The sequence below is a fragment of the Piliocolobus tephrosceles genome, chromosome 6, assembly GCF_002776525.5.
Source record: "Piliocolobus tephrosceles isolate RC106 chromosome 6, ASM277652v3, whole genome shotgun sequence".
NCBI lineage: Eukaryota > Metazoa > Chordata > Mammalia > Primates > Cercopithecidae > Piliocolobus > Piliocolobus tephrosceles.
The window spans coordinates 29085766-29113481 of NC_045439.1; the positions used below are offsets into that span (position 1 = coordinate 29085766).

Sequence of the window (27716 nt, forward strand, 5' to 3'; positions counted from 1 at the left end):
TCTCCTGCCTCTACTCCATGGACATTGTTTTTTGTTGTTGTTGTTGTTGTTGTTGTTTTGTTTTGTTTTGTTTTTTTTACTTGGCTCACTCTACCACAGGCAAATGATCGCCATCTAGAATCAGCAGGACAGACTGAGATCTTCCGAAAGCACCCCCGCAAAGCTTCCATCCTCAACATGCCACTAGTGACAACGCTTTTCTACTCCTGCTTCTATCACTACACGGAGGCTGAGGTATAGGCAAAATATGGAAGATTCCACAAAAAGAACATAGTTCAAATCCAGTACTTTTATGTACTCTATTAATAATGGGTATGTATAGTTCTCAGAAATCCACCTGGAAGCTTTCCTGGCCCTCACCAGGGGTAAGAGGGTCTCATCTGGCCAGGAGGGAAGAGGTTTGTAAGGTTTGTGGCTTCAAGTGAGCTGGCATGCTAGCATAGCAAGTTCTATCCCTGGTGCTGTTACCTGTAGAAGTCTCTGTTCAAAGGTCCATGATTTCAAATGGATTAGCATGGTGTGGAGAAGAGCAGCAGGGTAGCAAGTAGCTGTGGATACTTTTTTTTTCTGAGATGAAGTTTTGCTCTGTCACTCAGGCTGGAGCACAGTGGTGTGATCTTGGCTCACTGTAACCTCCACCTCCCAGGTTCAAGCAATTCTCCTGCCTCAGCCTCCCGAGTAGCTGGGATTACAGGTGTGTGCCACTACTCCTGGCTAATTTTTTTTTTTTGTATTTTTAGTAGAGATGGGGTTTCACCATGCTGGCCAAGCTGGTCTTGAACTGACCTCGTGATCCACCTGTCTCGGCCTCCCAAAGTGCTGGGATTATAGGTGTGAACCTTCTTCCAAACTTTTTCGAAGAAGTTTAGATTCCATGATAACAGGCAGACATTTTCCCCTTATTTGGATTAGCAGAAAATGGGAAAAAGCACCATACTTATTAATCCAGTTCCCGATAAGCCAGCTTGTAGTGGTATCTGACTATTCCCAATGGAGCTTTTCCCTGAAATTAACTTCTGTGTTTAAATGGCAACAGAGTAAGATGTAGAAAGTCTCTGTAGTGGGAGAGAAAATGAGAGCTTGGGTGGCACATGGGAAAGTCAATATCACTAAAGTTCCTTTTTCGCTTTCATCCTAGGGGACATTCAGCAGTCCCGTCAACCTGAAGAAGACATTTAAGGTAGATACAAATTGGTCAATGTTATGAAAGGAGTGATCAGGGTAACTACATGGAGTGGATGTTGCTTTGTAACCCTGTACAGTAGTCCTTTGATATTCAAGGTTGAAGGTGTAAAGGAATGAGTTTGGGAAAGTGAGAGAAGACTGAATGCCCTATAGCAGTGGTGGGGCTTGGAAATTAAGAAGTTCTTGAACTGAGAAATGTTTTGATTTTAAGAGCAGAGTCAGTATCAGGAAATAAATGTCTGTCTTTTCTAAAATTCTCAAGCACCCCCATTGATGTATTTCTACTTCCCCTTAATTTTTCTCTGTCTCTGCTTTCCAGATCCCAGACAAACAGTATGTGCTGACAGCCCTGGCTGCTCGTGCCAAGCTTCGAGCCTGGAATGATGTAGATGCCCTATTCACCACAAAGGTGTGTGCCCTGGAACTGTTTAGTGCTGCTGAGGCCTTGGGAGACAGAAGGGTCCTATCATGTTACAAGTTCTGCTTACTGGTGTACATTTTTCCTCCAACTTTTTATTTTCCAAAATTTCAAACCTAAAGAAAAGTTGAAAGAATGAATTTTTAGTTCATATAATCAAATATATATTATAATAGTATAATAGTCTTTATCTACATCACTAATTTATTAACAATTTTGGCCGGGTACGGTGGCTCACACCTGTAATCCCAGCACTTCGGGAGGCCAAGGAGGGTGGATCACGAGGTCAGGAGATCGAGACCATCCTAGCTAAAACAGTGAAACGCCATCTCTACTAAAAGTACAAAAAATTAATCTGGCATGGTGGCGGGTGCCTGTAGTCCCAGCTACTTGGGAGGCCAAGGCAGGAGAATGGCGTGAACCCGGGAGGCGGAACTTGCAATGAGCCGAGATCACGCCACTGCACTCCAGCCTGGGTGACAGAGCAAGACTCCATCTCAAAAAAAAAAAAAACAATTTTGCTATATATGCTTTCTCTTTTTCTATACCTATGTGTTTTTCTTTTCTGAATCATTTGAAAGTAAGTTGTGGACATCTTAACACCTCTCCTTAAATACTTCATAAGCACAATATTGGGCCAGGCACGGTGGCTCACGCCTTTAATCCCAGCACTTTGGGAGGCCGAGGTGGATGGATCACCTGAGGTCAGGAGTTTGAGACCATCCTGGCCAACATGGTGAAACCCCGTCTCTACTAAAAATACAAAAATTAGCTGGGCTTGGTGATGTGCGCCTGTAATCCCAGCTACTCGGGAGGCTGAGGCGAGAGAATTGCTTGAACACAGAAGGTGGAGGTTGCAGTGAGCCAAGATTGCACCATTGCACTCCAGCCTGGACAACAAGAGTAAAATCCTGTCTCAAAAAAAAAAAAATTATATATATATATATAATTATCACTAAAAAAATTTAACATTAATATAATATATATTTAATCATGGTCCATATTTAAATTAGTTCTTTATAGCTGTTTTGGTTTGCTTCTGTATTTTTTTCTATCAGGATTCAATCAAAGACCTTGCATTGAGTTTTGTTGTCATGTCTCTACTGATTTGCCTTTTTTAAAATTAATTTTTATCGTATATATTTAAGGTACAACATAATGTTTTGATCTACATATACATAGTGAAATGATTATACAGTCACACCAATTAACATCCATCATCTCACAGTTAGCCATTTTTTGGAGTGTGGTAAGAGCCCCTAAAATTCACTCTCTTAGCAAATTTCCAGTATACACTACACTATTATTAACTGTAGTCCTCATGCTATACATTAGATTTCTAAATTTATTCATCCTCATAACTACAACTTTGACCTACATTTTCCCCTCTCTGGAAACTACTTTCTATGTGTTTGACTTTTGTAGATCCTACATATGGTGAGATCATGAAGTTATTTTCCTTTCTGTGTCTGGCTTGTTTCACTTAGCATAATGTCCTCTGGGTTCATCCATGCTGTCACGTGTCAGGATCTCCTTATTAAGTTCTGAATACATTCCATTGTATATATGTACCACAATTTGTTTATCGATTCATCCATCAATAGACACTTAAGTTGTTTCCATATCTTCGCTCTTGCGAATAATGCCACAATAAACACAGGAGTGTAGATGTCTCTGTGAGATGCTGATTGCATTTCCTTTGGATATATACCCAATAGTGGGATTTCTGGATAATATTTTAGTTCTGTTTAAACATTTTTGAGGAATGCCTATACTGTTTTTCATGATGGCTGCACTAACTTACATTCCCACTGACAACAGTATACTGGGGTCTCTTTTTGCTACACCCTTGCCAACACTTGTTATCTTTCTTCTTTTTTTTTAAAGATAAATGTTATTATATATTGCATATAAGTTATACAATAAGATGTTATGAGTTACATGTAGATAGTAAAATGGTTACTACAGTGAATCAAATCAACATATCTGTCATCTCAAATTATTTTTTGTGGCAAAAGCAGCTAAAATCTACTCATTTAGCAAAACTCCTGATTACAGTACAATATTGTTAACTACAGTCCTCATCTTGTAATTAGATCTCTAAAGCTAATGTTCCAGCATGTATGTATATATATACCATAGTTCCATAGTTTCTGTATCCATTTATCTGTCAATGAACACTTAAATTGTTTCCTTATCTTGGCTGTTTTTTTGTGGGGAGGGAATTATTTATTTGTTTATTATTTTTGTAGGTTATAGACATTTAAATTCTCAGCAATAACTTATAATAGTTACATTTCATGAATAGTTAACATCTCATGAATAGTATTACAATGAATGTGGAAATGCAAGTATCTTTATGAGGTGATGATTTCATTTCTTTTGGGTATATACCCAAAAGAAGGATTGCTTACTGGGTCATATGGTAGTTCTATTTTTATTTTTATTTATTTATTATTTTTTTGAGAGAGGCTCTCACTCTCACCCAGGCTGAAGTGCAGTGGCATGACCGTAGCTCACAGCAGGCTGTTACCCACATGGGCTACCCCAATCTACATTCCCACCAACAGGGTATTATCCACATGGGCTACCCCAATCTACATTCCCACCAACAGGGTATTATCCACATGGGCTACCCCAATCTACATTCCCACCAACAGGGTACAAGAGTTCCCTTTCCCCGCACCCTTGCTGACACATCATTTGTCTTTTTGATAACAGCCATCTTAACAGGTGTGATGTGATGTCTTATTGTAGTTTGGATTTGCATTTCCCTGATGATTAGTGATATTGATCACCTTTTCATATACCTCTTGGCCATTTTCATGTTTTCTTTGGAGAAATGTCCATTCAGGTCTTTTGCCCATTTTTTAAATCTGGTAATTTTTATTTCTGCTATTGACTTGTGTGAGTTCTTTATATGTTTTAGATATTGATCCCTTATCAGATATGTGGTTTACAAATATTTTCTTCTAACCCATAGGCTGCCTTTCATTTTGATTGTTTCCTTTGCCACGTGCAGCTTTTTAGTTTGATGTAATCCAATTTATTTTTTGCTTTTGTAGTCTGAGCCTTTGGTGTGATATCCAAAAAATCATTGTCAAGGCCAATGTCAAGGAACTTTTTCCCATGTTTTCTTCTAGGAGTTTTATGGCTTCAGGTCTTATGCTTAGGTCTCTTATCCATTTTGAGTTGATTTTTGTGTATGGTGTAAGATAAAGATCTAATTTCATTGTTTTGCATGTGGAAATCCAGTTTTCCCAGCACCACTTGTTGAAGAGACTATCCTTTCCCCATTGGGTCCACTTGGTGCTTTTGTTGAAAATTAGCTGACCATGTATGCTTGGGTTTATTTCTAGGCTCTCTATTCTATTCCGCTGGTGTATGTGTTTGTTTTTATGCCAGCACTGCACTGTTTTGATTACTGTATATAACTTTGTAATATAATTTGAAATCATGAAGCATGTTGCCTCCTACCCCCCCCCCCCCCCCCCTTTTTTTGTTTTGAGATGGAGACTTGCTCTGTCACCCACGCTGGAGTGCAGTAGTGTAATCTCGGCTCACTGCAACCTCGCCTCCTAGGTTCCAGCTAATCTCCTGCCTTAGCCTCCCAAGTAGCTGGGATTAAAGGCATGCGCCACCATGCCTAGCTGATTTTTGTATTTTTAGTAAAGATGGGGCTTCACCGTGTTGGCCAGGCTGGTCTTGAACTCCTGGCCTGAAGTGATCCTCCCACCTCGGCCTCCCAAAGTGCTGGGATTACAGACATGAACCACCGCACCCGGCCTCCATTTTGTTTTTCTTTAACATTGATTGCTTTGGCTATGTGGGATCTTTGGTGATTCCATATGAATTGGTTTACATTTTAAATATCTGTTTTTCCATTGTAGGTTTGAATTTTTTTCTGTTTTTCCCATTTGTTAATTATTTAATTAGTTGTATTAACAAAGCAATACATTACATGTCTGTTGTCAAAATCAAACACTGTATTAAAGTATAGAAAGAGTGAAGTTCCTTTTTCATTTTCTACCTACTCCTATCTCACCCCCTTTCTCAAGGCAAACACTGTTAAAAGTTTAGACCTTCCCTCATGAATTTGCAAATAAACATCTATACTTATAAAGATATGGAAGATGTAATTATTTTCTACATTGATAAGTTCATACTACAAATATTAAGTAAGTTACTTATCCCATGTAGTAGTATTTCAAGACTTTTCTCTGCATTCATTTCTATAGATCTAAGAAGTTATTTCAAACCTGATTCATTTCTACTTTCTCAAATCGCTTGATTTTTCTGGCAAATTCATTTCTCATTATTTCTGTATCCTTCAGCACCTCCACCCACCCACCACATTATTCTGGTCTGATTGTAAAACATAGAGTAGCCTAGAATGTGTTGAGTGTGCCTGGCCTACCTACCGCTGCCCCATCTTCCTCTTTCAGAACTGGCTGGGCTATACCAAGAAGAGAGCACCCATTGGCTTCCATCGGGTTGTCGAAATTTTGCACAAGAACAATGCCCCTGTGCAGGTAATGGCTCCTAAAGAGAGTTGGGTACAGGATATTCTCAGATACCTAACTTTAAGCCTCTTACTGGTCAGTGATGGGAAACCTGATCTGCCCTTGTTTTCCTTTAAAGGCAGCACAATGGTTGCAATAGGCCTCAAGATAGAAAAGGCCAGGGATTGAAATTCTCTCCCTTTCTCCCTTTAGAAACAATTCCAAACTGTCCTCTCTGAGTAGCATCTACTATGTTAGCCCAAGTGGAATACTGATGTACCGTTCAAATGATAGAAAAGCAGAACTCGTGGAGAAAAGACATCAGGGAAGAATAAGCAGAGCACTGGATCAGATCTAGAGCACTGTCATTGCTGGTGTGTGTATCTGGCTCTAGGATCAGGAGAAGTGTGCTCTTTCCTGCTTACTGAGGCAGCATGGAAGTACTGTGTAGCATTACCTCATTCCCATTGCAGAACTAGTCCTATGGTTGATGACGGGAATTGTACACGTTTGCTGTTGAACTCTTTTGCCATCTTCAGGACTTTCTTTTCTACCTTGTAGAGCTCTGTGCCTTATGGGTCTTTGAATCATTAATCGGAAGTACCTCTTCCCACAGATATTACAGGAATATGTCAATCTGGTGGAAGATGTGGACACAAAGTTGAACTTAGCCACTAAGTTCAAGTGCCATGATGTCGTCATTGATGTGAGTCCCCAAGAAATGGGAGTCCTCCGTTAGATTCTCAGTGGCGGGGGGGCAGTGGTGGGGATTATAATATTCTCTGGCCAAGATCCTGAGGTGCTCCCACCAGTTTTGACTGAATGAACAGAATCATCTGGCAAGAGTTCGTTTGGAGACCAGCATTCCTGTATTATTTTCCCAGCCCTCTGACTGGTTTCTCCGTGTTTTTATAAACTTGTCATACTTAGAGAATTCATAGAACTAAATCAAGCTACATAAGCTGTGTAGTCTTCTCTCCAACATGGAGTTCTGTAGGCATTGGACCCCACTGTCATCCCACTATAGTCTCTTAGCCTCTCTTTGAGTCTTGGGTCAAAGTGATGATGATAGAAAGAAATAAGCCCTCATGTGGGCACAGTGGCACAGACCTGTAGTTCCAGCTACTGAGGAGCCTGAGGAGAGAGGATTGCTTGAGCCCAGGAGTTTGAGACCATCCTGGGCAAAAAGAACCCTGTACAGAAGGCTGATTGGAGGTTCGTATTGTTTGTTTTAATGCACAGACCTGCCGGGACCTGAAGGATCGTCAACAGTTGCTAGCATACAGGAGTAAGGTAGATAAAGGATCAGCAGAGGAGGAGAAGATTGATGCTCTTCTCAGCAGCTCGGTGAGCAGCTACAGTTTATCCCTCCAGCAGGCTCAGGAGACAGTTCACAAAACAGTACCAAGTGTATGTTCCCAAGGCCTAGAAGGATTGCAGTTGGCTAATCCACATGGATGTAAGGCTCTCCTCTGGCCACAATGTCAAAAGTACTGCTTTGAATAGCAGAAATTACTCCTGAGATGCGGTATGACAGGAGGGTAATCTGGGGACCTCGAGCTAAGACTTACCTGTAATGATCTGATAATAGTTAAACCTAGCAGGTAGGAGAAACTAAATATTGAAAGTATAGGCCGGGCGCGGTGGCTCAAGCCTGTAATCCCAGCACTTTGGGAGGCTGAGACGGGCGGATCACGAGGTCAGGAGATCGAGACCATCCTGGCTAACACGGTGAAACCCTGTCTCTACTAAAAAAATACAAAAAACTAGCCGGGTGAGGTGGTGGGCGCCTGTAGTCCCAGCTACTCGGGAGGCTGAGGCAGGAGAATGGCATAAACCTGGGAAGCGGAGCTTGCAGTGAGCTGAGATCCAGCCACTGCACTCCAGCCTGGGCAACAGAGCGAGACTCTGTCTCAAAAAAAAAAAAAAAAAGTATGAAAACATGTTTCAGATTCAGAATATCCAAACTGTATGGTCTCATGGGGATGGATGGGACCTACCTGTTGAAAATAAGAAGTGGGTGAAATAGATGTTAGCTATCTGGGGAGCACAGCTGGTTCATCTCTCACAGCATGAAATTACTGAGCTTTTTGTTAATATGAAAGTTAGTTCCCTGTTAGGTATTTTGGGACCTACCTTAGAGTCAAATGACCAAAATTAGGCTTGTAAAATACAAAATAGGTGTTTAATGCATCTTTGAATAAATGAACTACCCCACATATTTTTAAAAATTTCTCAACATCCCCTACCTACCGATCTGATTCTACTTTTTCTTTTCTTTACATTATCTAGCTATGAGCCTTGTTTTGTTGCATTTTCTCTGCCTTGCTATAGGGATAAGTGAAAACTGATCATACACCTTCATTGTTTCCTCTTTCCATAGCAAATTCGATGGAAGAATTAAGTGGCATTGACTACCCTGAAACCTGCCTCATTTCCTCCTTTCCTGCCTTTGAAAGTAGAGAGAGCTCCTCTTTGAGAGAGCTGCAGCATCACATCGCTTGGGCCCATTATCAACAGGCAGTGCCAGCTACTCTTGACACAGATAACTTCAGACTGAACTTCTGTCCAAGGAACATCATCTGAGGATCGAGATCTAAAGCTTTGACTCATGAGAATGATTCTCTCCACCTGGTGCTCATATGAAGGTGGGAGTGATTTCTAGATTGGGCCCCTACTGGGTAAGATCTCACTTGGTCTGAGAAAAGTGACTGCTCCAGAAAGGAAGAGGTACAGGTGTCATAGGGTGACCACTCCATTCCACTCAGCTAATTATGATCCAGGACTTGGTGCTGGACATTGGCAGTTCTGCTCCGAATGAAGTCAGAACAGAACCAAAATGGCCTCAGGAAGGAATGCCAGTGTTTCCCAAGACCTGCTGGAGATGCACTCACACCAGACTGCACAGACCCCTCCAGATTATGCCACACATTGCCTAGACATTGTGTTTCCTCAGCCATTTTCCCTCTGCTGCCCAGTTTACTCTGTCCAAAACCCTAAGGTTCTTCTCTCACTTGAACACAGATGACCTTGCTTGGGTGATGAGACATCCCCTTTATCTCTTCCTCTACTGCTAGCCCAGACCCGTCACTTTATAAGAAGCTCAGATGCAGTAGTGCTGGAGAGCTCTCTCTTTATGCAAAACTCTCATTTCACCAGGAGCTTTCAGAAGTTTCACCTGGGCTAAACTCAGCAGCATTTCTGTTAGGATATTTAGATGGAGGTATTATTTTCACACTTGGATTCTTCCTCTGTACCAATATTTGCCTCCTTTTCTGTGACTGAACTGGGTTTTTCTGACATGCGTAGATCCTAATAAAAATATTTCTTCCTTGGTGCCTTCTCTCCTGCTCCTGGTGATTTTGTGCAGAATTATGAAATAATTGCTCAGGATCTTAGGATCATTACAAGTCTTCCTCAGTGACTGCATTCAGCAGCCTGTCAGCACATGTCAGGTTATAGAGTAACAGTGCTATGGCAAAGCAGGGCTATGTGGTTAACAGAAGCCTGACTTTTTCCAGCTCTACCACTAACTAGTTATGTGATGCTGGGTGAGTCCCTTTCTTTCTCTGGATTCATTAGATAATCTAAAATTTTATAGAGTTTGTTTGTTTGTGAGATGGAGTCTCGCTCTGTCACCCAGGCTGGAGTGCAGTGGCGCTGTCAGCTCACTGCAACCTCCACCTCCCAGGTTCAGATGATTCTCCTGCCTCAGCCTCCCGAGTAGCTGGGATTACAGGTGCCTGCCACCATGCCCAACTAATTTTTGTATTTTTAGTAGAGACGGGGTTTCACCATGTTGGCCAGGCTGGTCTTGAACTCCTGACCTCAGGTGATCCTCCTCCCTTGGCCTCCCAAAGTGTTGGGATTACAGGTGTGAGCCACCACACCCGGCCTGTTTTTAAATAGACATGGTCTTGCTCTGTCACCCAGGCTGGAGTGCAGTGGCACCCTCATGGCTCACTGCAGCCTTGACATCCCAGACTCAAGCAATCTTCCTGCTTCAGCCTCCTGAGTAGCTGGGACTACAGGCACGTGCCACCACACCCAGCTAACATTTTGTAGAGTTCTGTGCTCCTGTGACTGTGGAGTGGGTAAAGTCACAGAAAGAAAAGAGAAGATGCTCTTACAGAGGCACATACCATGCTTTAAGGCAATATGGTTCTCAACTGGAGGCAGTTTTGCCCCTCAAGAGACATTTGGCAATGTTTGAAGTTGCTTTCTGTTGCCACACTAGGAGTGCTACTGGCATCCAGTGGGTAGAGGTCAGGGATGCTGCTAAATGTCCTACAATCCACGGGACAGCCCCACAACAAAGAATTATCCTGCCCAAATGTTAGTAACACTGGTGTTAAGAAACTCTGTTTTAAGGGGATCAGACTCCAGCTTTTGCTCCTCCACTTTGCAATTCCAGGTAACCTCATGCTTAGTTCCTTTCTTGATCATCCTTCTTGCTATTGAAGAAACAAGAGTTTAATTTGCTAGATTGTACTAAAATTATTGGTTCATCTTCAAACAAATAGTGGTTACTTTATTAACTAGTGTATTGGTTAGGGTTCATTTAGAGAAGCAGAACCATTGGGCGTATATATGCATTATTTAATCTAATCTATATATGCAGTTTGTTAGAGACATTTGACCTTTCTCTGACCTGTTAGAGAAATTGGATGAGAAGTACTGAGAAGTAGAGCCTGTCTTTTCTGTTTGAGTACTTCCACTCAAGTATGGCAACTGGAGGGTCTGATTAAGGTAGTTGTCTTCATGTCCAATGGTAGAGCTTGAAATCCATAGGGAAGGCCGTGAAGAAGGGAAGATTGTTATAAAGTGAGTGAGCAGGGACTGGGACCCATGTCAGTTCTCACAGCCTCCAACCTTCATGAAGTGGGTGTCCCACTGCTGGAAAAGCTAGTGGCCTTTGTCATGGAACCGAAAAACACCCAGCCCAGGAGTGAGCAACTGAAGGAGGAACCAGGGAAGATGTAGCAGTTACAGGTCCAACTGTTGCCCCTCACCAGCAAGGTACCCCCAGCAGATAAACAGCAACATGTGTGAACTACAAAAGTACTTCCCCTGATTATGCACAGGTTGGTTGCTGTTCATTTCCACCTTCCTGGTCTTGCACTAAATATCTCTGGTGGTCCACCTTAACCAGAAACATACAGGGAAGGGAATTCTGGAAATTGCAGGTCAGCCTAGCTAAGGTGACATGAAAACAGTAACAACTGATCTCCACTTTTGAGAATGCATAAGTAAAGGATAGGCCTAGAATTCATATCTGTACAACTTGTATGCTGCATTGGTCATACTGATCTAGGAGGTTTTGAGCTTCTTTTTCCTTTGGAGCAGGAAGCATTACTTGGCAACATTAGGATGACCTACTGACTGTTTTGGTGTAAGGAAGTGTTTCTTGGGTTTGATGAGAACTTCCATGCCCTACATTTCAAGTGTAGAGGCTTTACTTTTGTTTTATGTTATTTTATTTTTTTTGAGTTGGCGTCTCACTCTGTCGCCCAGGCTGGAGTGCAGTGGCACAATCTCTGCTCAGTGCAACCAATCTCCACATCCCAGGTTCAAGCAATTCTCCTGCCGCAGCCTCCTGAGTAGCCAAGATTACAGTCATGTGCTATCACACCTGGCTAATTTTTATATTTTTAGTAGAGATGGGGTTTCACCGTGTTGACCAGGCTGGTCTCGAACTCCTGACCTCAAGTGATCCACCTGCCTCAGTCTCCCAAAGTACTGGGATTATAGGCATGAGCCACTGTGCCTGGGTGAGACTTTGCTTTTAAAGAGATTGTGTCACATAACAGCCTTCCTATAAAAGGGATTAGAGAAGCCAGACACAAAAGGTCACACATTGTATGATTCCATTTATATAAAATATCTGGAATAGGTAAATCCATCCAGACAGAAAGCAGACTGGTGGCTGAGGGTGGGAAGGGATATGGAGTTAACTGCTTGATGGGTGTAGGCTTTCCTTTAGGGAATATGAAAGTATTTTGGAACTACATAGAGGTGGTGGCACAACATTCTGAATGTATTGATGAATTGTTCACTTTAAAATGGCTAATTTTATGCTATGTAGATTTCACCTGAAAAAATTTTTATTGGTTTCTTGAACATAAAAAGGAGTTGTACACTAACTCAAGTAGTGCTAAGATCTGTAAGATATTCTAGTCTGCAAAAAAAACCTAGAAATCCAGAATCTTCTTTTGGGAAAAGGAGGGTCTCATACTGCTCTAGTGTGGTACTCCTAGAAGTAGTGGAAGGAACTCATGTCCTGATATTCAGCTCAGGAAGACCTCTAAGTGGGGCTGGCCCCTTTAAGACTCAGAGACTGTAATCTGGTAGTTAAGGAGTCATAATCACAAGTTTCTTGGGTAATTCTCCTTAGAAATGTAGTTCTTACCTTCCAGGATTAGAAGTACTGAGGAGCAGAGCCAATCTTCTCTGTTTGGTGATAGATATATGTAGATGGGTTTATATGACTTTGAGTTTAGTTTGTAAAATCTAGATGTCCCTGCCCTAGACAGGGGACAGTGATATTTAGTTTGGGTTCTTTTCTACCCTGTGGAGAACAGAGTTCAGTGAAAGGGAAGCATTTCTTTGAAATGTGGTTCTATGTGTTCAGTCCTATTTCCAAAACGCAGGAGGGAATGGAAGGGAAAATGTCCTGGCTCAAGAATACCTGTAAAACTCAACTGCTGTTGTAAATTCATCTGCCGAAAACAGTGCCTGTAACCCGTGTGGAGAAACAACACTTTGGGTTTCTGTACAGATTTTTCATGAGTCCAGGATTCATGGGCAGCCATGATTAGGAATCATCAAACACTCACACTCTAGAGTGTGAATTCAAGACAGGTGAATTCCAAGTTCAGAATTTGGGAGTAGAGAGTGGCTGAAGCCCACCATCATGAGTGCTTGTGACCTGGGCACACATACCATCATACACACACCTCCTACATAGACCCCTCTTCTACCAGGACAGGGAGCCAAACTGATTAGTATCTATCACTGCAGGAAATAGTGGCTTGGAAATGGACATGCTCCAGGACCTTGAGTCCCTGCAGTTTGAGTATGGGGTTCCAGAGGAAGATCGTATCTGGCTGTATTTGCAGGGCCGTTCTCGGGGACTGATGATAGAAGCTTGTGCCCATGCAACCTTCTTCTGCAAACTATTATATAATTTGAGGTAAGCTGAGTATCCAAATTGAGGAAATTGGACAAGAATGTCACTGCTGAGAATTCAAATGTCTTAAATTTTTTTTATATCAGAGGGTAAGTTTGGCTGGTGGACTGTCGTTCTATCTTTTCCAACCCAGAGTCAATGACTCCTGGTCTGAAAGGACAGGAAATCTATACCAGGGTCCCCTGGCTGTGGTTACATAATAAAGCATGGATTAGTAGTGATTACCTTTTAGTGGATGGATTGATTAAATGATCATTTATTCGTCCATTCACTCACTCATCATGACCACCAGCTTGCCCTCCACAGTTGCTAACGTCTAGCCATTCCTTATCTATTGGCAAGGAGTGCAAGTGGAACCAGTTCTTTCTTTTGGGGCTGAGGTAATAGTGGAATGCTCCCTTACAGGAAGGCTACCCAGGCCTTCACAGGTCCTGTGCCAATGACTTCCTTGAAACCAGGAATATTGATTTGCAGAAAAGCTCTCAGTCCAGTCTTGATTCTGATATCAATATGGCTTCAGACACTTAAATAGAAAATGTGTGTGAAGCATGTACATATAATTAGGCTCCTGAATTCTGCAACTCCAGGTCACTCTGGGAGCATATGTCACCTCCTCACTCTACTTCTTAGTTTTTCTCTGAAGTTAGATTAATTCCTGGATGGTGGGACCAGATTTGAATTAAACATGTTTATAGATACAGCATATGTCCAAGGAGGCAGGCTGCTCAGTGAATTTACTGATTGGCTTACTAATAAGGATGCATAAACCTATTGGTGGTACTCAATATGACTGGTGAGGAAACTACATGAAACTTGCAGGTGGCATTTTATATTTGGAAGGATCAGGCACTAAGAGAAAGTGCTCTTTCAACCAGGAGAGAAGGCTTAAATAGAGTGTGACTTGTGTTGCTTAGAAGCAAAATCCAGAGCTTTAAGACACTGGTTTTTACAGAAATACAGAACAAATATAAGGCTGTCATATAGCAATGAAAGTATACCTTATGTATTCAGAAGTCTGACTTTGTTAATCTTGGGCCAAGGAAACACATCCAGCACCAACAGTAAGTGGACCTCTGAAAATAGCAGTCTGAAATCTTCATCCTTAGTTTCTCAGTTCTGTTCTTTTTTGTTTTGTTGTTTAAATTTATACCCTGGATGAACACTGTTTTGTTTTTGTAAACCATTTATGTTTATAAGTCATAACCTTCTTAAAAAGCCAAGTTATCTGGTTTCTCAAGTCTGCAGATTTGAAATAGCAAACTAGAAAGAGTGGGCGTATCATAGGAAAGGAATGCCCTCACATCTAATAGCAATAAAAATTGACAGCTGTCTCAGACAGTGGTATCATTGACAGTGGTATCAGTAAGATGTAGAAATAGGAAGCTCCAGACTTTGTAACCTTGAGATACTAACTTAACAATAATATATGGTCCAAAAGCCTTTATGAAAACTCTAGCAAGCACTTAAGAAATTGTAGTTCCCCGGAGAGGTACAAATCCAAGAATAGCTGCATTTACACAGGTAAGAAAAGCCATTGCAGTTCACCTAAGATATTCCTTTCCTCAAGCCAGCCTCAGGTGATCAGGAGAAAATGCCTAATTTGAGACTTCTCCCTTGGAGGGAAAAAGAAAAATGGAATGTTTGTCCACTGTTCTACCTTTTGAGGGGCTGTCTGAGGGATTGGTTTCTGTCTCACATGACTTGGAGCACTGATGAGGAACCAACATATTTTGGATGAAAACAAAGGATCACTCAGTGACTTGTTGCAGTACAGAGAACCTGCAGTACTGCAGATAGATACCAGAGTGAGGAAAAGATTATGAGTCCCTGCAATAGAAACAGGCAAAACTCTTTAATTGGGAAATTCCAAACCCAGCCCCAGAGAAGACTCATTCCTGGAAAGATTTGACAGGCCCCAGAATCTCTAGCTGGGCTGATTGGGAAAGATCTTCCCCTGTATGGTGCCAGTCTGTAAAGATTGGGAGAGACCTGACTGTTCTTTCAAAAGCCCAAATCCAGCAAAAAATAAAAAGGCAACATTGCTCAACCATAGGAACAAACTACTGCAGAAACCAGCCCTAAAGAAATAGATTTATGAGATACCTAACAAAGAATTCAAAATAATAATCTTAAAGAGGCTCAATGAGCTACAAGACACAGAAAAACAACTAGGCCGGGCACAGTTTACAGATTAATTTGTAATTACAGGCCTGTAATCCCAGCAATTTGGAATGCTGAGGTGGGAGGGTTATTTGAGCCCAGGAGTTTGAGACCAGCCTGGGCAACATAGTGAGACCCTGCCTCTATGGAAAAAAAAAAAAAGTGATGAAATCAGGAAAACAATACATGAATAAAATAATATCATAAAGAGAAACTAAGAAAGAACCAAAATTTGGAGCTGGAGAGCACAATAATTGAAACAACTCACTAGAGTGGTTCAACATTAGACTTGATCACACAGAAGAAAGAATCAGCAAACTTGAAGAGCAGTTATTTGAAATTATCAAATCAGAAGAGCAAAAGGAAAATTAAGAAAAGTGAAGAAAATCTAGAGGACTTACGGGATACTATCAAGTGGGTCAATATATGCCTTATGGGAATGTCAGAAGAAGAGAGACAGAGCAAGGTGCAAAGAGCTTATTTGAAGGAATAATGGCCAAAAACATCCCAGATCTGAGGAAGGAAATGGACATCCAAATTATTCAAGAAGCTCAGAGGACTCCAATTTGGATGAACCCAAAGAGGACCACACAGAGACACATTATAATCAAATCATCAAAAGTCAAAGGCAAAGAATACTGAAAACTGCAAAGAAAAAGCAACTTATCACACACAAGGGAGTTCCCAGAAGACTATCAGTGGCTTCTCACCAGAAACATTACAGGCCAGAAGGGAGTGCTTGATATATTCAAAGTGCTAAAAGGGGAAAGAAAAAAAAAAAACCTGTCAACCAAGAATACTATATCTGGCAAAACCTGTGCTTCAAAAATTAAGGAGAAGCTGGGCACGGTGGCTCATGGCTATAACCCCAGCACTTTGGGAAGCCGAGGTGGGCAGATCAATTGAGGTCAGGAGTTCAAGGCTATCCTGGCCAACATGGTGAAACTCTGTACTAAAAATACAAAAATTAGCTGGGCGTGGTGGTGGGCACCTGTAATCCCAGATACTTGGGAGACTGAGGCAGGAGTATTGCTTGAACCCAGGGAGGCAGAGGTTGCAGTGAGCTGAGATTGCACCACTGCACTTCAGCCTGGGTGACAAGAGCAAAATTCTATCTCAAGGGGGAAAAAAAAAAGGGGGGGCGGGGAAAGAAAGAGCTTCCCAGATAAACAACAACAACAAAAAACCTCACTCCTGGACCTGCCTTACAACTAATGCTGAAGGAAATCCTTAAGTTGAAATGAAAACATGCTAGTCAACAACACAAAAGTATACAAAAATAAAAAGCTCTCTGGCAAAGGTGAAGATGTAGCCATATACATAATACTGTAATGGGTGGTACATAAATCATTTTTAATTGTGGTACAGGATTTAAAGATAAAAGCTGGCCAACTGTGATGGCTCATACCTATAATCCCAGCACTTTGGGAGGCCAAGGCAGGAGAATTGCTTGGCTTAGGTGTTTGAGACTAGCCTGGGCAACACAGGGAGACAACATCTCTTAAAAAAAAAAATTAGCTGGGCATAGTGGCACACACCTGTGGTCTCAGGTATTTGGTAGTCTGATGTGGGAGGATCGCTTGAGCCTGCAAAGTTGAGGCTGCAGTGAGCCATGATCATGTCACTGCACTCCAACCTGGGTGACAGAGTGAGACCCTGTCTCATAAAAAGATAAATAAAATTATATATAAATGTAAATAATATAGAAATAATAAAATGTAGAAAATAAAATTATACATATCAATAAGTATTAATGTAAATAAATAATAAAAATTAAAAATAGGCTTGGCACTGTAGCTTATGCCTGTAATCCAGCACTTTGGGAGGCTGAGACAGGCAGATCGCTTGATTCCAGAAGTTCAAGACTAACCTAGGCAATGTGGTAAAATCCTGTCTCTACTAGAAATCACAGAAATTAGCCAGGTATGGTGGTATGTGCCTGTACTCCCAGCTACCCGGGAGGCTGAGGCGGGAGGATCACCTGAGCCCGGGAGATCAAGGCTGAAGTGAGCTGTGTTCACGCCACTGCACTCTAGCTTGGGCCACAGGGTGAGACCCTGTCTCAAAAATAAAAATACTAAAAAAAAAACTATTACTATAAAACCATGCTAATGGTTAAAACATATCCAAAAGATATAATTCGTGAGATAAATAACAAAAAGCAGAGGCAGGGAAAGATGAAGTAGAGTTTTTGTAAATGACTGACGTTATCATAGGTTGTTACAACTATTTTTATGATTTTTATGCAATTTCCTATGGTAACTATACAGAAAATATCAACAGAAAAAAAGAAAATAATGTAATTACAAAAAAAAAATCAGTGAAACACAAAAGAAAGCAGCAAGAGATGAAAAGAGGAACAAAACTGCAACACATGGAGAAAAAACAAAATGGCAGTGATAAGTCTTTCCCTATCAGTAATTATTTTAAATGTAAATGGATTAAGCCCATCAATCAAAAGATACCAAGTGACTGAATGGATTTAAAAAAAAACAAAAACAAGATCCAACATATATCTTATCTTCAAGAGACTCACTTTAGATGTTAGGACATAAATAGACCGAAAGTCAGAGCATACAGAAAGATAATTCTATGTAAATGATAACCAAAAAAGAATAGGAGTGGTCATACTTGTATCAGACAAAATAGATTTTAAGTCAAAAACTGTCATGAGAGACAAAGAATGACATGATGATAAAAAGATCAATTCACCAGGAAGATACAACAATTATACATGTACCTAACATCAGAACATCCACATATATGAGACAAATATTGACGGAACTGAAGGTAAACAATTATAGCAGGAGATTTTAATACCCAACTTTCAATAGTGGATAGAACAACCAGACAAAAGGTTAGTAAGAAAACAGAAGACTTGAACAACACAATACATCAATTAGAACCTAACAGACAAGTGCATAACACTTCACTCAACAGCAGCAGAATACACATTCTTTTCAAGTGCACATGGAACATCTTCCAGGATAGATCACGTTAGGTCACAAAACAAGTCCTAACAAATTTAAATAGACTCAAATCATACCAACCGTCTTTTTTTTTTTTTTTTTTTTTACCATAATAGAATGATACTAGAAATAGCAGAAGAAAAAGTAGAAAATTCACAAATATGTGGAAGTTAACACAACTCTTGAACAACCAATGGATCAAACAGGAAATCACAAGGAAAAATTGAAAATATCTTAAGTGAAAATGAAAACAACATACCAAAACGTATGGGTTGCAACAAAAGCAGTACCATGAGCAAACTTTATAGGAGTAAATGCCTACATTAAAAATAAGAGTGGCTGGGCACGGTGGCTCAAGCCTGTAATCCCAGCACTTTGGGAGGCCAAGACGGGCGGATCACAAGGTCAGGAGATCGAGACCATCCTGGCTAACACGGTGAAACACCGTCTCTACTAAAAAATACAAAAAACTAGCTGAGTGAGGTGGTGGGCGCCTGTGGTCCCAGCTACTTGGGAGGCTGAGGCAGGAGAATGGCGTAAACCCGGGAGGCGGAGCTTGCAGTGAGCTGAGATCTGGCCACTGCACTCCAGCCTGGGCGACAGAGTGAGACTCCGTCTCAAAAAAAAAAAAAATTAAGAAAGATCTCAAATCAACAGCTAACTTTTTATACTTCAAAGAACTAGAAAAAGAACAAACTAAACCCAAAGTAAGCAAAAGGAAGCACATAATTAGATTAGAATAGAAATAAACAAAATAAGACTATAAAAACAATGGGGAAAAAAAAGTCAACGAAAATAAGAGCTAACAGCCCTTTCCTAGACTAACTGGTAGAGAAGAGAGAAGAATCAAATAACAAAATCAGAAATGAAAGAGGAAACATTAAAATTGATGCCACAGGCCAGGTGTGGTGGCTTCCCAGCCTGGGAAACAAAGCAACGCCCTGTTTCTACAAACACAAACAAACTGATGCTGTTAAAGTAAAAAGGATCTTAAGAGTAAGAGTGTACTATGAACAATTACATGCCAACAAATGGGATAACTTCAAAGAAATAGAAAAACTCCTAGAAACATACAACCTACAAAGACTGAATCATGAAAAAATTTTAAAAATCTGAAGAGAACTATAACTAGTAAGATTGACTCAAAAGTAATAATACACTCCCAAGAAAAGCCGCAGGCCTGATGACTTGACTGGAAAAATCTACCAAACATTTCTTTTTATTTTTTATATATTTTTAGACAGAGTCTCGCTCTCTCACCCAGGCTGGAGTGCAGTGGCGCGATCTCGGCTCACTCCAACCTCCACCTCGCATGAACCCTCCACTGGGTTCCACCGGTCTCTACAAAAAATTTTTAAACATTAGCTAGGTGTGGTAGCATACATCTGTAATGCCAGCTACTTGGGAGGTTGAGGTGGGTGGATTGCCTGAGCCTGGCAGGTCAAGGCTGCAGTGAGCTGTGATTGTGCCACCACACTCCAGCCTGGGTGACCAAGCGAGACCCTGTCCCAGAAAAAAAGAGAAAGGATTATACACTGTGACCCAGTGGGATTTATTTCTGGAATGCAACAGTGATTCAACATGCAAAAGCAATCAATATAATGCATCATATTAACAAAATGAAGAACAAAAATAACATGATCATTTTAATTGATGCAGGAAAGGTGTTTGACAAAATTCAACACCTTTTCATGATAAGAACACTCAGCAAACTAGGAATAGAAGGAAATTATCCCGATATAATAAAGGCTACATATGAAAGGCCCACAGGTAACATCATATTCAATGGTAAAAACTAAAAGCTTGCCAGGTGTGGTGGCTCATGCCTGTAATCCCAGCACTTTGGGAGGCTGAGGAAGGTGGATCACGAGGTCAGGAGATCGACACCATCCTGGCTAACACGGTGAAACCCTGTCTCTACTAAAAATATAAAAAGTTAGACGGGCATGGTGGTGGGCACCTGTAGTCCCAGCTACTCAGGAGGCTGAGGCAGGAGAATGGCGTGAACCCGGGAAGCGGAGGTTGCAGTGAGCCGAGATCACGCCACCGCACTCCAGCCTGGACGATAGAGTGAGACTCCGTCTCAAAAAAAAAAAAAAAAAAAAAAGTCAAAACTCAAAGCTTTTCCTCTAAGATCAGAAATAAGGCAAAAATGCCTACTCTTACCACTTCTGTTGAAGTACTGGAAATCCTAGTCAGAGCAATTAGGCAAGAAAAAGAAATAAAAGACATCCAAACTGAAAAGCAAGAAATAAAATGGTCTCTGTTCACAGATTACATGTTTTGTTTGTTTGTTTGTTTGTTTTTGAGACAAAATCTTGCTCTGTCCGCCAGGCTGGAGTGCAATGGCATGAGCATAACTCACTGTAACCTTGAACTCCTGGGCTCAAGTGACTCTCCTGCCTCAGCCTCCTGAGTAGCTAAGACTACAGGTGCACACCACCACACCCAGTTAACTTTTAATTTTTTATAGAGACAGTGTCCTGCTATGTTGCCCAGACTAATCTCTAACTCCTGCCTTCAAGCAATCCTCCCACCATGGCTTCCCAAAGTGCTGGGATTGCAGGCATGAGCCACTGTGCTCAGGCTGACATGATCTCACATGTAGAAAACCCTAAAGATTCCATTAAGAAAAAAACTGTTAGAAATAGTAAACAAATTTAGCAAAGTTGCAGGATAGAAAATCAGCATACTAAAATTAGTTGCATTTCTGTACACTAATGAACAACCTGAAAAAGAAATTATGAAATTAACATTTACAATAGCCTCCAGTAGAATAAAATACTTAGTAATAAACTTAGTAAGGGCATGAAAGATTTGTACACTGAAAACTACAAAACATTGTTAAAAGAAATTAAGGAAGACACAAATAAACTGAAAGACATCCCATGTTTATGGATTAGAAGACTTAGTTTTAAAATGTCCATACTACCTAAAGCCGTCTACAGATGCACTGCAATCCTTATCAAAATCCCAATGACATTTTTCATGAAGATAGAAAAAAAATCCAAAAATTCATATGGATGAAGCTTGGGGACATTATGATAAGTGAAATTAACCATGTATAAAAAGACAATACCACATAATTCTACTTACATGAGATATCTAAAGTAGTGAAACAGAAAGTAGAATGGTAGTTTCCAGGGGCTGGGGAGAGAGAAATGTATAGAGTTTCAGGTCGGGTGCAGTGGCTCACGCCTATAATCCCAGCACTTTGGGAAGTGGAGGTGGGCGGATCACTTGAGGTGGGGAGTTTGAGACCAGCCTGGCCAACATGGAGAACCTCATCTCTACTAAAAATACAAAAATTAGCTGGGCGTGGGGTGTGGTGGGATGCACCTGTAATCCCAGCTAGTCAGTAGGCTGAGGCAGAGAATTGCTTGAATGTGAGAGGTGGAGGCTGCAGTGAGCTGAGATTGTGCCACTGCACTCCAGCTCAGGCAATGGAGGGATACTCTGTTTTGAGGGGGAAAAAAAAAAGCATATAGAGTTCCAGTTTTGCAAGATGGAAAGGTTCTAAAGATCTGTTGCACAACTATATCTATATCTATATGTGACTGTCTGTCTATCTATCTATTTATTTATTTATTTATTTTTTAAGATGGAGTCTCGCTCTGTTGCCCAGGCTGGAGTGCAATAGTGGATCTCGGCTCACTGCAACCTCCACCTCCCAGGTTCAAGAGATTCTCCTGCCTTAGCCTCCTGAGTAGCTGAGACTACAGGTTTACACCATCATGCTGGGCTAATTTTTATATTTTTAGTAGAGACGGGGTTTCACCATGTTGGCCAGGCCAGTCAAACTTCTGACGTCAAGTGATCCACCCACCTTGGCCTCCCGAAGTGCTGGGGTTACAGGCGTCAGCCACCACGCCTAGCCACAATGTGCATATAATTAACACAACTATACTGTGCACTTTAAAAATGGTTATGATAGTAAAGTTCATGCTGTGTGTGTGTGTGCTTTTCCTGAGACAGGGTCTTGCTCTGTCATTCAGGCTGGAGTACAGTGGCACGAGCACAGCTCACTGCAGCCTCAAACTCCTGGGTTCAACCAATCCTCCCGCCTCAGCCTCTGGAGTAGCTGGGACTACAGGCGTGCGCCACCATGCCTCGCTAATTCTTGTATTTTTTGTAGAGACGAGGTCTCACCATATTGCCCAGGCTGGTCTCAAACTCCTGAGCTCAAGTGATCTACCTGCCTTGGCCTGTCAACGTACTGGGATTACAGATGGGAGCCACCGTACCCGCCTGTGTTTTTTAACCACGATTAAAAAAAAAAAAATTGACAGACGTCTGCACAGAAACAAACAAAACATGAGGGGACTGGCCCACAATGTGTTATAGACATTACATTATGCTGTATAATAGTGACTGTTCACATTGGTGTACTGCGCCAGTGAAATGATTAAATATTCAGACAGTTTAACCAGGCAAGCATAATACATGTAACAAAGTATGTTCATTTAAAACATTTTAAATTTTGGTCCCTTGAAAAGGGTTATACTTTTGTTTCTGGAAAATTAACTCAGGAGGAACATTTCATTCCCTAGTGAGGCTGGATAAACGACACACAGTTGCAATGCCTTATCTCTGAAGTACTTAAGGTGCCACCAAGCACCTTAAATGACAAAGCAGAAAACATCAGAGATTGACAGTTAAGAAGAACTAGGCTGGGTGCAGTGGCTCACGGCTGTAATCCCAGCACTTTGGGAGGCCAACGCGAGTGGATCAGAGGTCAGGAGATGGAGACCATCCGGCTAACATGCTGAAACCCTGTCTCTACTAAAAATACAAAATTAGCCGGGCTTGGTGGCGGGCGCCTGTAGTCCCAGCTACTGAGGAGAACTGAAGCAGGAGAATGGTGTGAACCTGGGAGGCGGAGTTTGCATGAGCCGAGATCACCCCATTGCACTCCAGCCTGGGTGACAGAGTGAGACTCTGTCTCAAAAAAAAAAAAAAAAAAAAAAAACAAGAACTACAGTGTGTGCACGTATTTATGTATGTGTCTGTGTGTTCATTCTCCAGAGCATCATTAAATGAGAATCAAAGTTCCAGACATCTCTCAATTGACTCCCTTAATTCAGCCAGTCCTGAAGAGTTTAAGGTGGGCATCATTGGAGGTGGCCACCTTGGGAAGCAGCTGGCTGGCACACTGCTGCAGCTCGTCCCCGTCCCTGCTGAAAGCCTGCGGATCTCCACTCGGAGGCCAGAGGCTCTGGGTGAGCAGCGGTGTGTGGGAGAAAGGGGGCTTGGTTGTGCTGTGTAGGTGTCAACAGAGCCATTTTGAAAGGGTCCTCTAAAGAGGAGTCCTTGCATACAGCGTGTGGAGTTCTCAGCTTGCTAGACCTAAGAAAGGTTAGAAGCATGACTTTCTCTCTTGTTCTTTAAAGCAACTTTTTTTCTCCATGTATATGTTTTATATCCATCTCTCCTTCCTGTGCCTTTGGTGGTGAATTATCTTTCTGGATCTTTGATACGTGGAAGCTTTCCATACAGAGTTCAGATCTTCTAACTGAATCAGTTAGGGTCTGGTTGGGTGTTATACTGTTCCAGGCATTTGTAGTTGGCCTTATGTTTTTAAAAATGACATTTACTGGCTTTTAAAAAATGTTTTGTGGTCGGGCGTGGTGGGCACACCTGTAATCCCAGCACTTTGGGAGGTCAAGGCGGGTAGATGACGAGGTCGAGAGTTTGAGACCATCTTGGCCAACATGGCAAAACCCTGTCTCTACTAGAAATACAAAAATTAGCTGGGTGGGGTGGTGCATGCCTGTAGTCCCAGCTGCTCAGGAGGCTGAGGCAGGAGAATCGCTTGAACCCAGGAGGCAGAGGTTGCGGTGAGCTGAGATCATGCCACTGCACTCCAGCCTGGCGACAGAGCGAGACTCCGTCTCAAAAAAAAAAAAAAAAGTTTTGTAATGATTCGATTTATGGTGATAGAAATCCGAACAATGATTTCTTCTGGGGAGATGGACTGAGAAAGTCCCAAAGGAACTTTTTCTGGGGAGATGAAAATGTTCTATATCTTGAGAGAGGTATGGGTTAAATGGGTGTATGCTTTTGTCAAAACTGATCAAACTATATACTTCATATCTGTGTGTTGAATTATATGTAAATTATACTTCAATAATAAAAAATGTAAAATAATATGCATATTGTAGGAAATTTGTCTGTAAGGAAGGCTACAACTACCTATAATCTACTCAGGTTATCATTTCCTCCCCATGTTTTTTTTGTCTATATCAGTAATTGACACTATATATAGTTGTTTGTATTCTGCTTGTTTTACATAATGTATCATGAGCATATTCTCATACTGTTTTAACATTTTTTGAAATAATGATTTGCCCACGTCTGTAAGCCCAGCACTCTGGGAGGCCGAGGTGGGCAGATCACCTGAGGTCAGGAGTTTGAGACCAGCCTGGCCAACATGTTGAAACCCAGTCTCTACTAAAAATACAAAAATTAGCCAGGTGTTATGGTGGGTGCCTTTAGTCTCAGCTACTCAGGAGGCTGAGTCAGGAGAATCACTTGAACCCAGGAGGCGGAGGTTGCAGCGAGCTGAGATCGCGTCATTGCACTCCAGCCTGGGCGACAGAGTGAGACTCTGTCTCAATCAATCAATCAATAAGAAATAATGATTTTAAGCCCCTCCACTTTCCCACAATAGAAGATTACCCCAGCAGGCTTTGAGCACACTCCCTTGCTTCTCCCTAGCAGGGTGTGCTTGCTGTATCTGGTGTTTGGATGCACAGACTTTGTAGTTGTGCCCAGCAGTGGCTGAGACCACCAGACACCCTACACCATTCTTCCTTGCTCTGTTTTCGTCTCAGGATTTAAAATGTTAATTATATTAGTAAGAGATTAATGTAAAAAAAAGAAGATTTTAAGGTTGTGTAGTATCCCAAAGTATGGATGTACTATAATTTATGTTAACTGTACCTTATTTAGTTGAACTTCCTTGTACATAATTTTCCAAATAAAGTTATTAGGTCAAAGAATTGGTACAGCTTTATTAATTTTTTTTTTTTTTTTTTTTGACACTGAGTCTCGCTCTGCTACCAAGGCTGGAGTGCAGATTGTGGAGAGCAGTCTTGGCTCACTGCAACCTCTGCCTCCCAGGTTCAAGCAATTCTCTTGCCTCAGCCTCCCCAGTAGCTGGAATTACAGGCGTACACCACCATGACCAGCTAATTTTTTTTTTTTGTATTTTTAGTAGAGACAGGGTTTCACCATGTTAGCCAGGCTGGTCTTGAACTCCTGACCTCAGGTGATCTGCCCACCTCAGTCTCCCAAAGTGCTGGGATTACAGGCGTGAGCCACAGCGCCCGGCCCTAAAATATTTCTATACAATAAATGGCACACAGTTAAAAGTGTACAATTTGATGTTTTGGCATGTACACTCCTGTGAAACCATCACAAGGTAATGAATGTATCCCATCACCCCTAAAAGTTGCCCCTTGTCTTTGGTAATCTCTTTCTGTCCACTTCCCTGTAGCTCTCCACCCAGGAAACCAACAATCTGATTTCTGTCACCATAGATTAGTTTGCATTTTCTAGAGTTTTATATAAATGGAATCATATAGTTTATAGTGTTTTTTTAGTCTAACTTCTTTCACACTGCATAATTTGTTTGAGATATATCCAAGTTTTTTTTTTTTTTTTTTTTTTTTTAGACAGAGTCTCACTCTGTCGCCCAGGCTGGAGTGCAGCGGCACAATCTCAGCTCACTGCAACCTCCGCCTCCCGGGTTCAAACGATTCTCCTGCCCCAGCCTCCCAAGTAGTTGGGATTACAGGCGCGTACCACCATGCCCAGCTAATTTTTTGTTTTTTTAATAGAGACAGGGTTTCATCATGTTGGCCAGGCTTGGTCTCCAACCCCTGACCTCAAGTGATCCTCCCACCTCAACCTCCCAAAGTGCTGGGATTACAGGAGTGAGCCACCATGCCCAGCTGAAATATATCCAAGTTTTTTTATGTATCAGTATCCTTTTTTATTTCTGAGTAGTATTTCCTTGCATGATTATTCCACAGTTTATTCATTTGGTTTACTTACGCTGTTTCCAGTTTCGGTTATTACAGATAAAGCTGCCATGAATACGTGTATATAAGTGTTCATGTGGGCAACTACTTTCATTTTTCTTGGGTAAATACCTGGCAGTGAAATGGCTGGGTCATGTGGTAGGCATCTGTAATTTTTAAAGAAACTTCTAAAGTATTTTTTCAAATTGACCTCCCAAAAGGTTTTCAGGTATACTTTTTTACCAACATTGCATAAGAACACCCATTTCACTACACCCTGGTCAGTGCTGGGATCATTTTTAACATCACCATTTTAATATGCTTTAAATTATTTTCTTGTTTTAATATGTCTTTCATTAATCACTAGAAGAGTTTTATTTTCTTAGGTTTTATTACTATGTCATATTTTTTTGAGGTGCTTTTGACCACATTTTCTGTTGGAGTGCCCATATTTTTCTTACTTTATTTATGTATTTATGTATTTATTTATTTTGAGACACAATCCCACTTTGTCACCCAAGCTGGAGTATAGTGGCATGATCTCGGCTCACTACAACCTCCCTACCTACCAAGCTCAAGTGATTCTCATGCCTCAGCCCCTCATGTACCTGGGATTACAGGCACACACCACCATGCTCAGCTAATTTTTGTATAATATTTTAGTAGAGACGGGGTTTTGCCATGTTGGCCAGGCTGGCCTTGAACTCCTGGCCTCAAGTGATTCACTCGCCTTAGCCTCCCAAAGTACTGGGGTATAGGTGTGAGCCACCGTGCCAAGGTTTATTTTTCTTATTGATTTGTAATTTTTTTTCTTTTTTGGTTTTATAAATAGAGACAGGGTATCACTGTAATGCTGCAGCTAGTCTTAAACTGCTAGGCTCAACCAGTCTCCCGCGCCTCACCCTCTGAAAGTGCTGATATTACAGGAGTGAGTCACCACACCTGGTCATTTTTTTTTTTTTTTCCTATATTCCTAAGGAAACTAGAAAAAAATCTCACCAACTGGGCATGGTGGCTCACGCTGGTAATCCCAGCACTTTGAGAGGCTGAGTCAGGTGGATCACTTGAGGCCAGGAGTTTGAGACAAGCCTGGCCAACATGACGAAACCCCATCTCTTCTAAAAATACAAAAATTAGCCGGGCGTGATGGCACATACTTTCAAATCCCAGCTACAGGGGAGGAATGAGAATTGCTTGAACCCATCCAGGGTGGAGTGCATGGTGCGACTTTGGCTCGTTGCAACCTCTGCCTCCTGGTTGCAACGAGCC

At 41.5% G+C, this 27716-nt stretch overlaps 2 protein-coding genes across 3 annotated transcripts in view; both read left to right on the plus strand.

Annotated features, from left to right (window-relative positions):
• VIPAS39 (VPS33B interacting protein, apical-basolateral polarity regulator, spe-39 homolog) overlaps positions 1–9448 on the plus strand; it is a 31057-nt gene extending 21609 nt beyond the window's left edge. For both annotated transcript variants that reach the window (XM_023184908.2, XM_023184916.3), the window contains 7 exons: positions 100–234; positions 1139–1180; positions 1505–1594; positions 6049–6135; positions 6722–6811; positions 7348–7452; positions 8489–9448. In XM_023184908.2, coding sequence (XP_023040676.1) covers positions 100–234; positions 1139–1180; positions 1505–1594; positions 6049–6135; positions 6722–6811; positions 7348–7452; positions 8489–8509 — 570 coding nt within the window. In that variant the 3' untranslated portion in view covers positions 8510–9448. The remainder of the gene's footprint in view (positions 1–99; positions 235–1138; positions 1181–1504; positions 1595–6048; positions 6136–6721; positions 6812–7347; positions 7453–8488) is intronic.
• A 2500-nt stretch (positions 9449–11948) lies between these two features.
• NOXRED1 (NADP dependent oxidoreductase domain containing 1) lies at positions 11949–23689 on the plus strand. Its single transcript, XM_026455170.1, has 2 exons — positions 11949–13297; positions 23449–23689. Exons 1-2 carry the CDS (start codon positions 13143–13145, stop codon positions 23687–23689), a joined length of 396 nt encoding a protein of 131 aa, XP_026310955.1. The 5' UTR covers positions 11949–13142.
• Positions 23690–27716: the final 4027 nt, after the last annotated feature.

Coding starts and splice junctions, on each gene's coding strand:
- NOXRED1 (XM_026455170.1), top strand. CDS start 13,143: ATGGACATGCTCCAGGACCTTGAGTCCCTGCAGTTTGAGTATGGGGTT. Junction 13,298..23,448: donor AAACTATTATATAATTTGAG/GTAAGCTGAGTA, acceptor TTCATTCTCCAG/AGCATCATTAAATGAGAATC.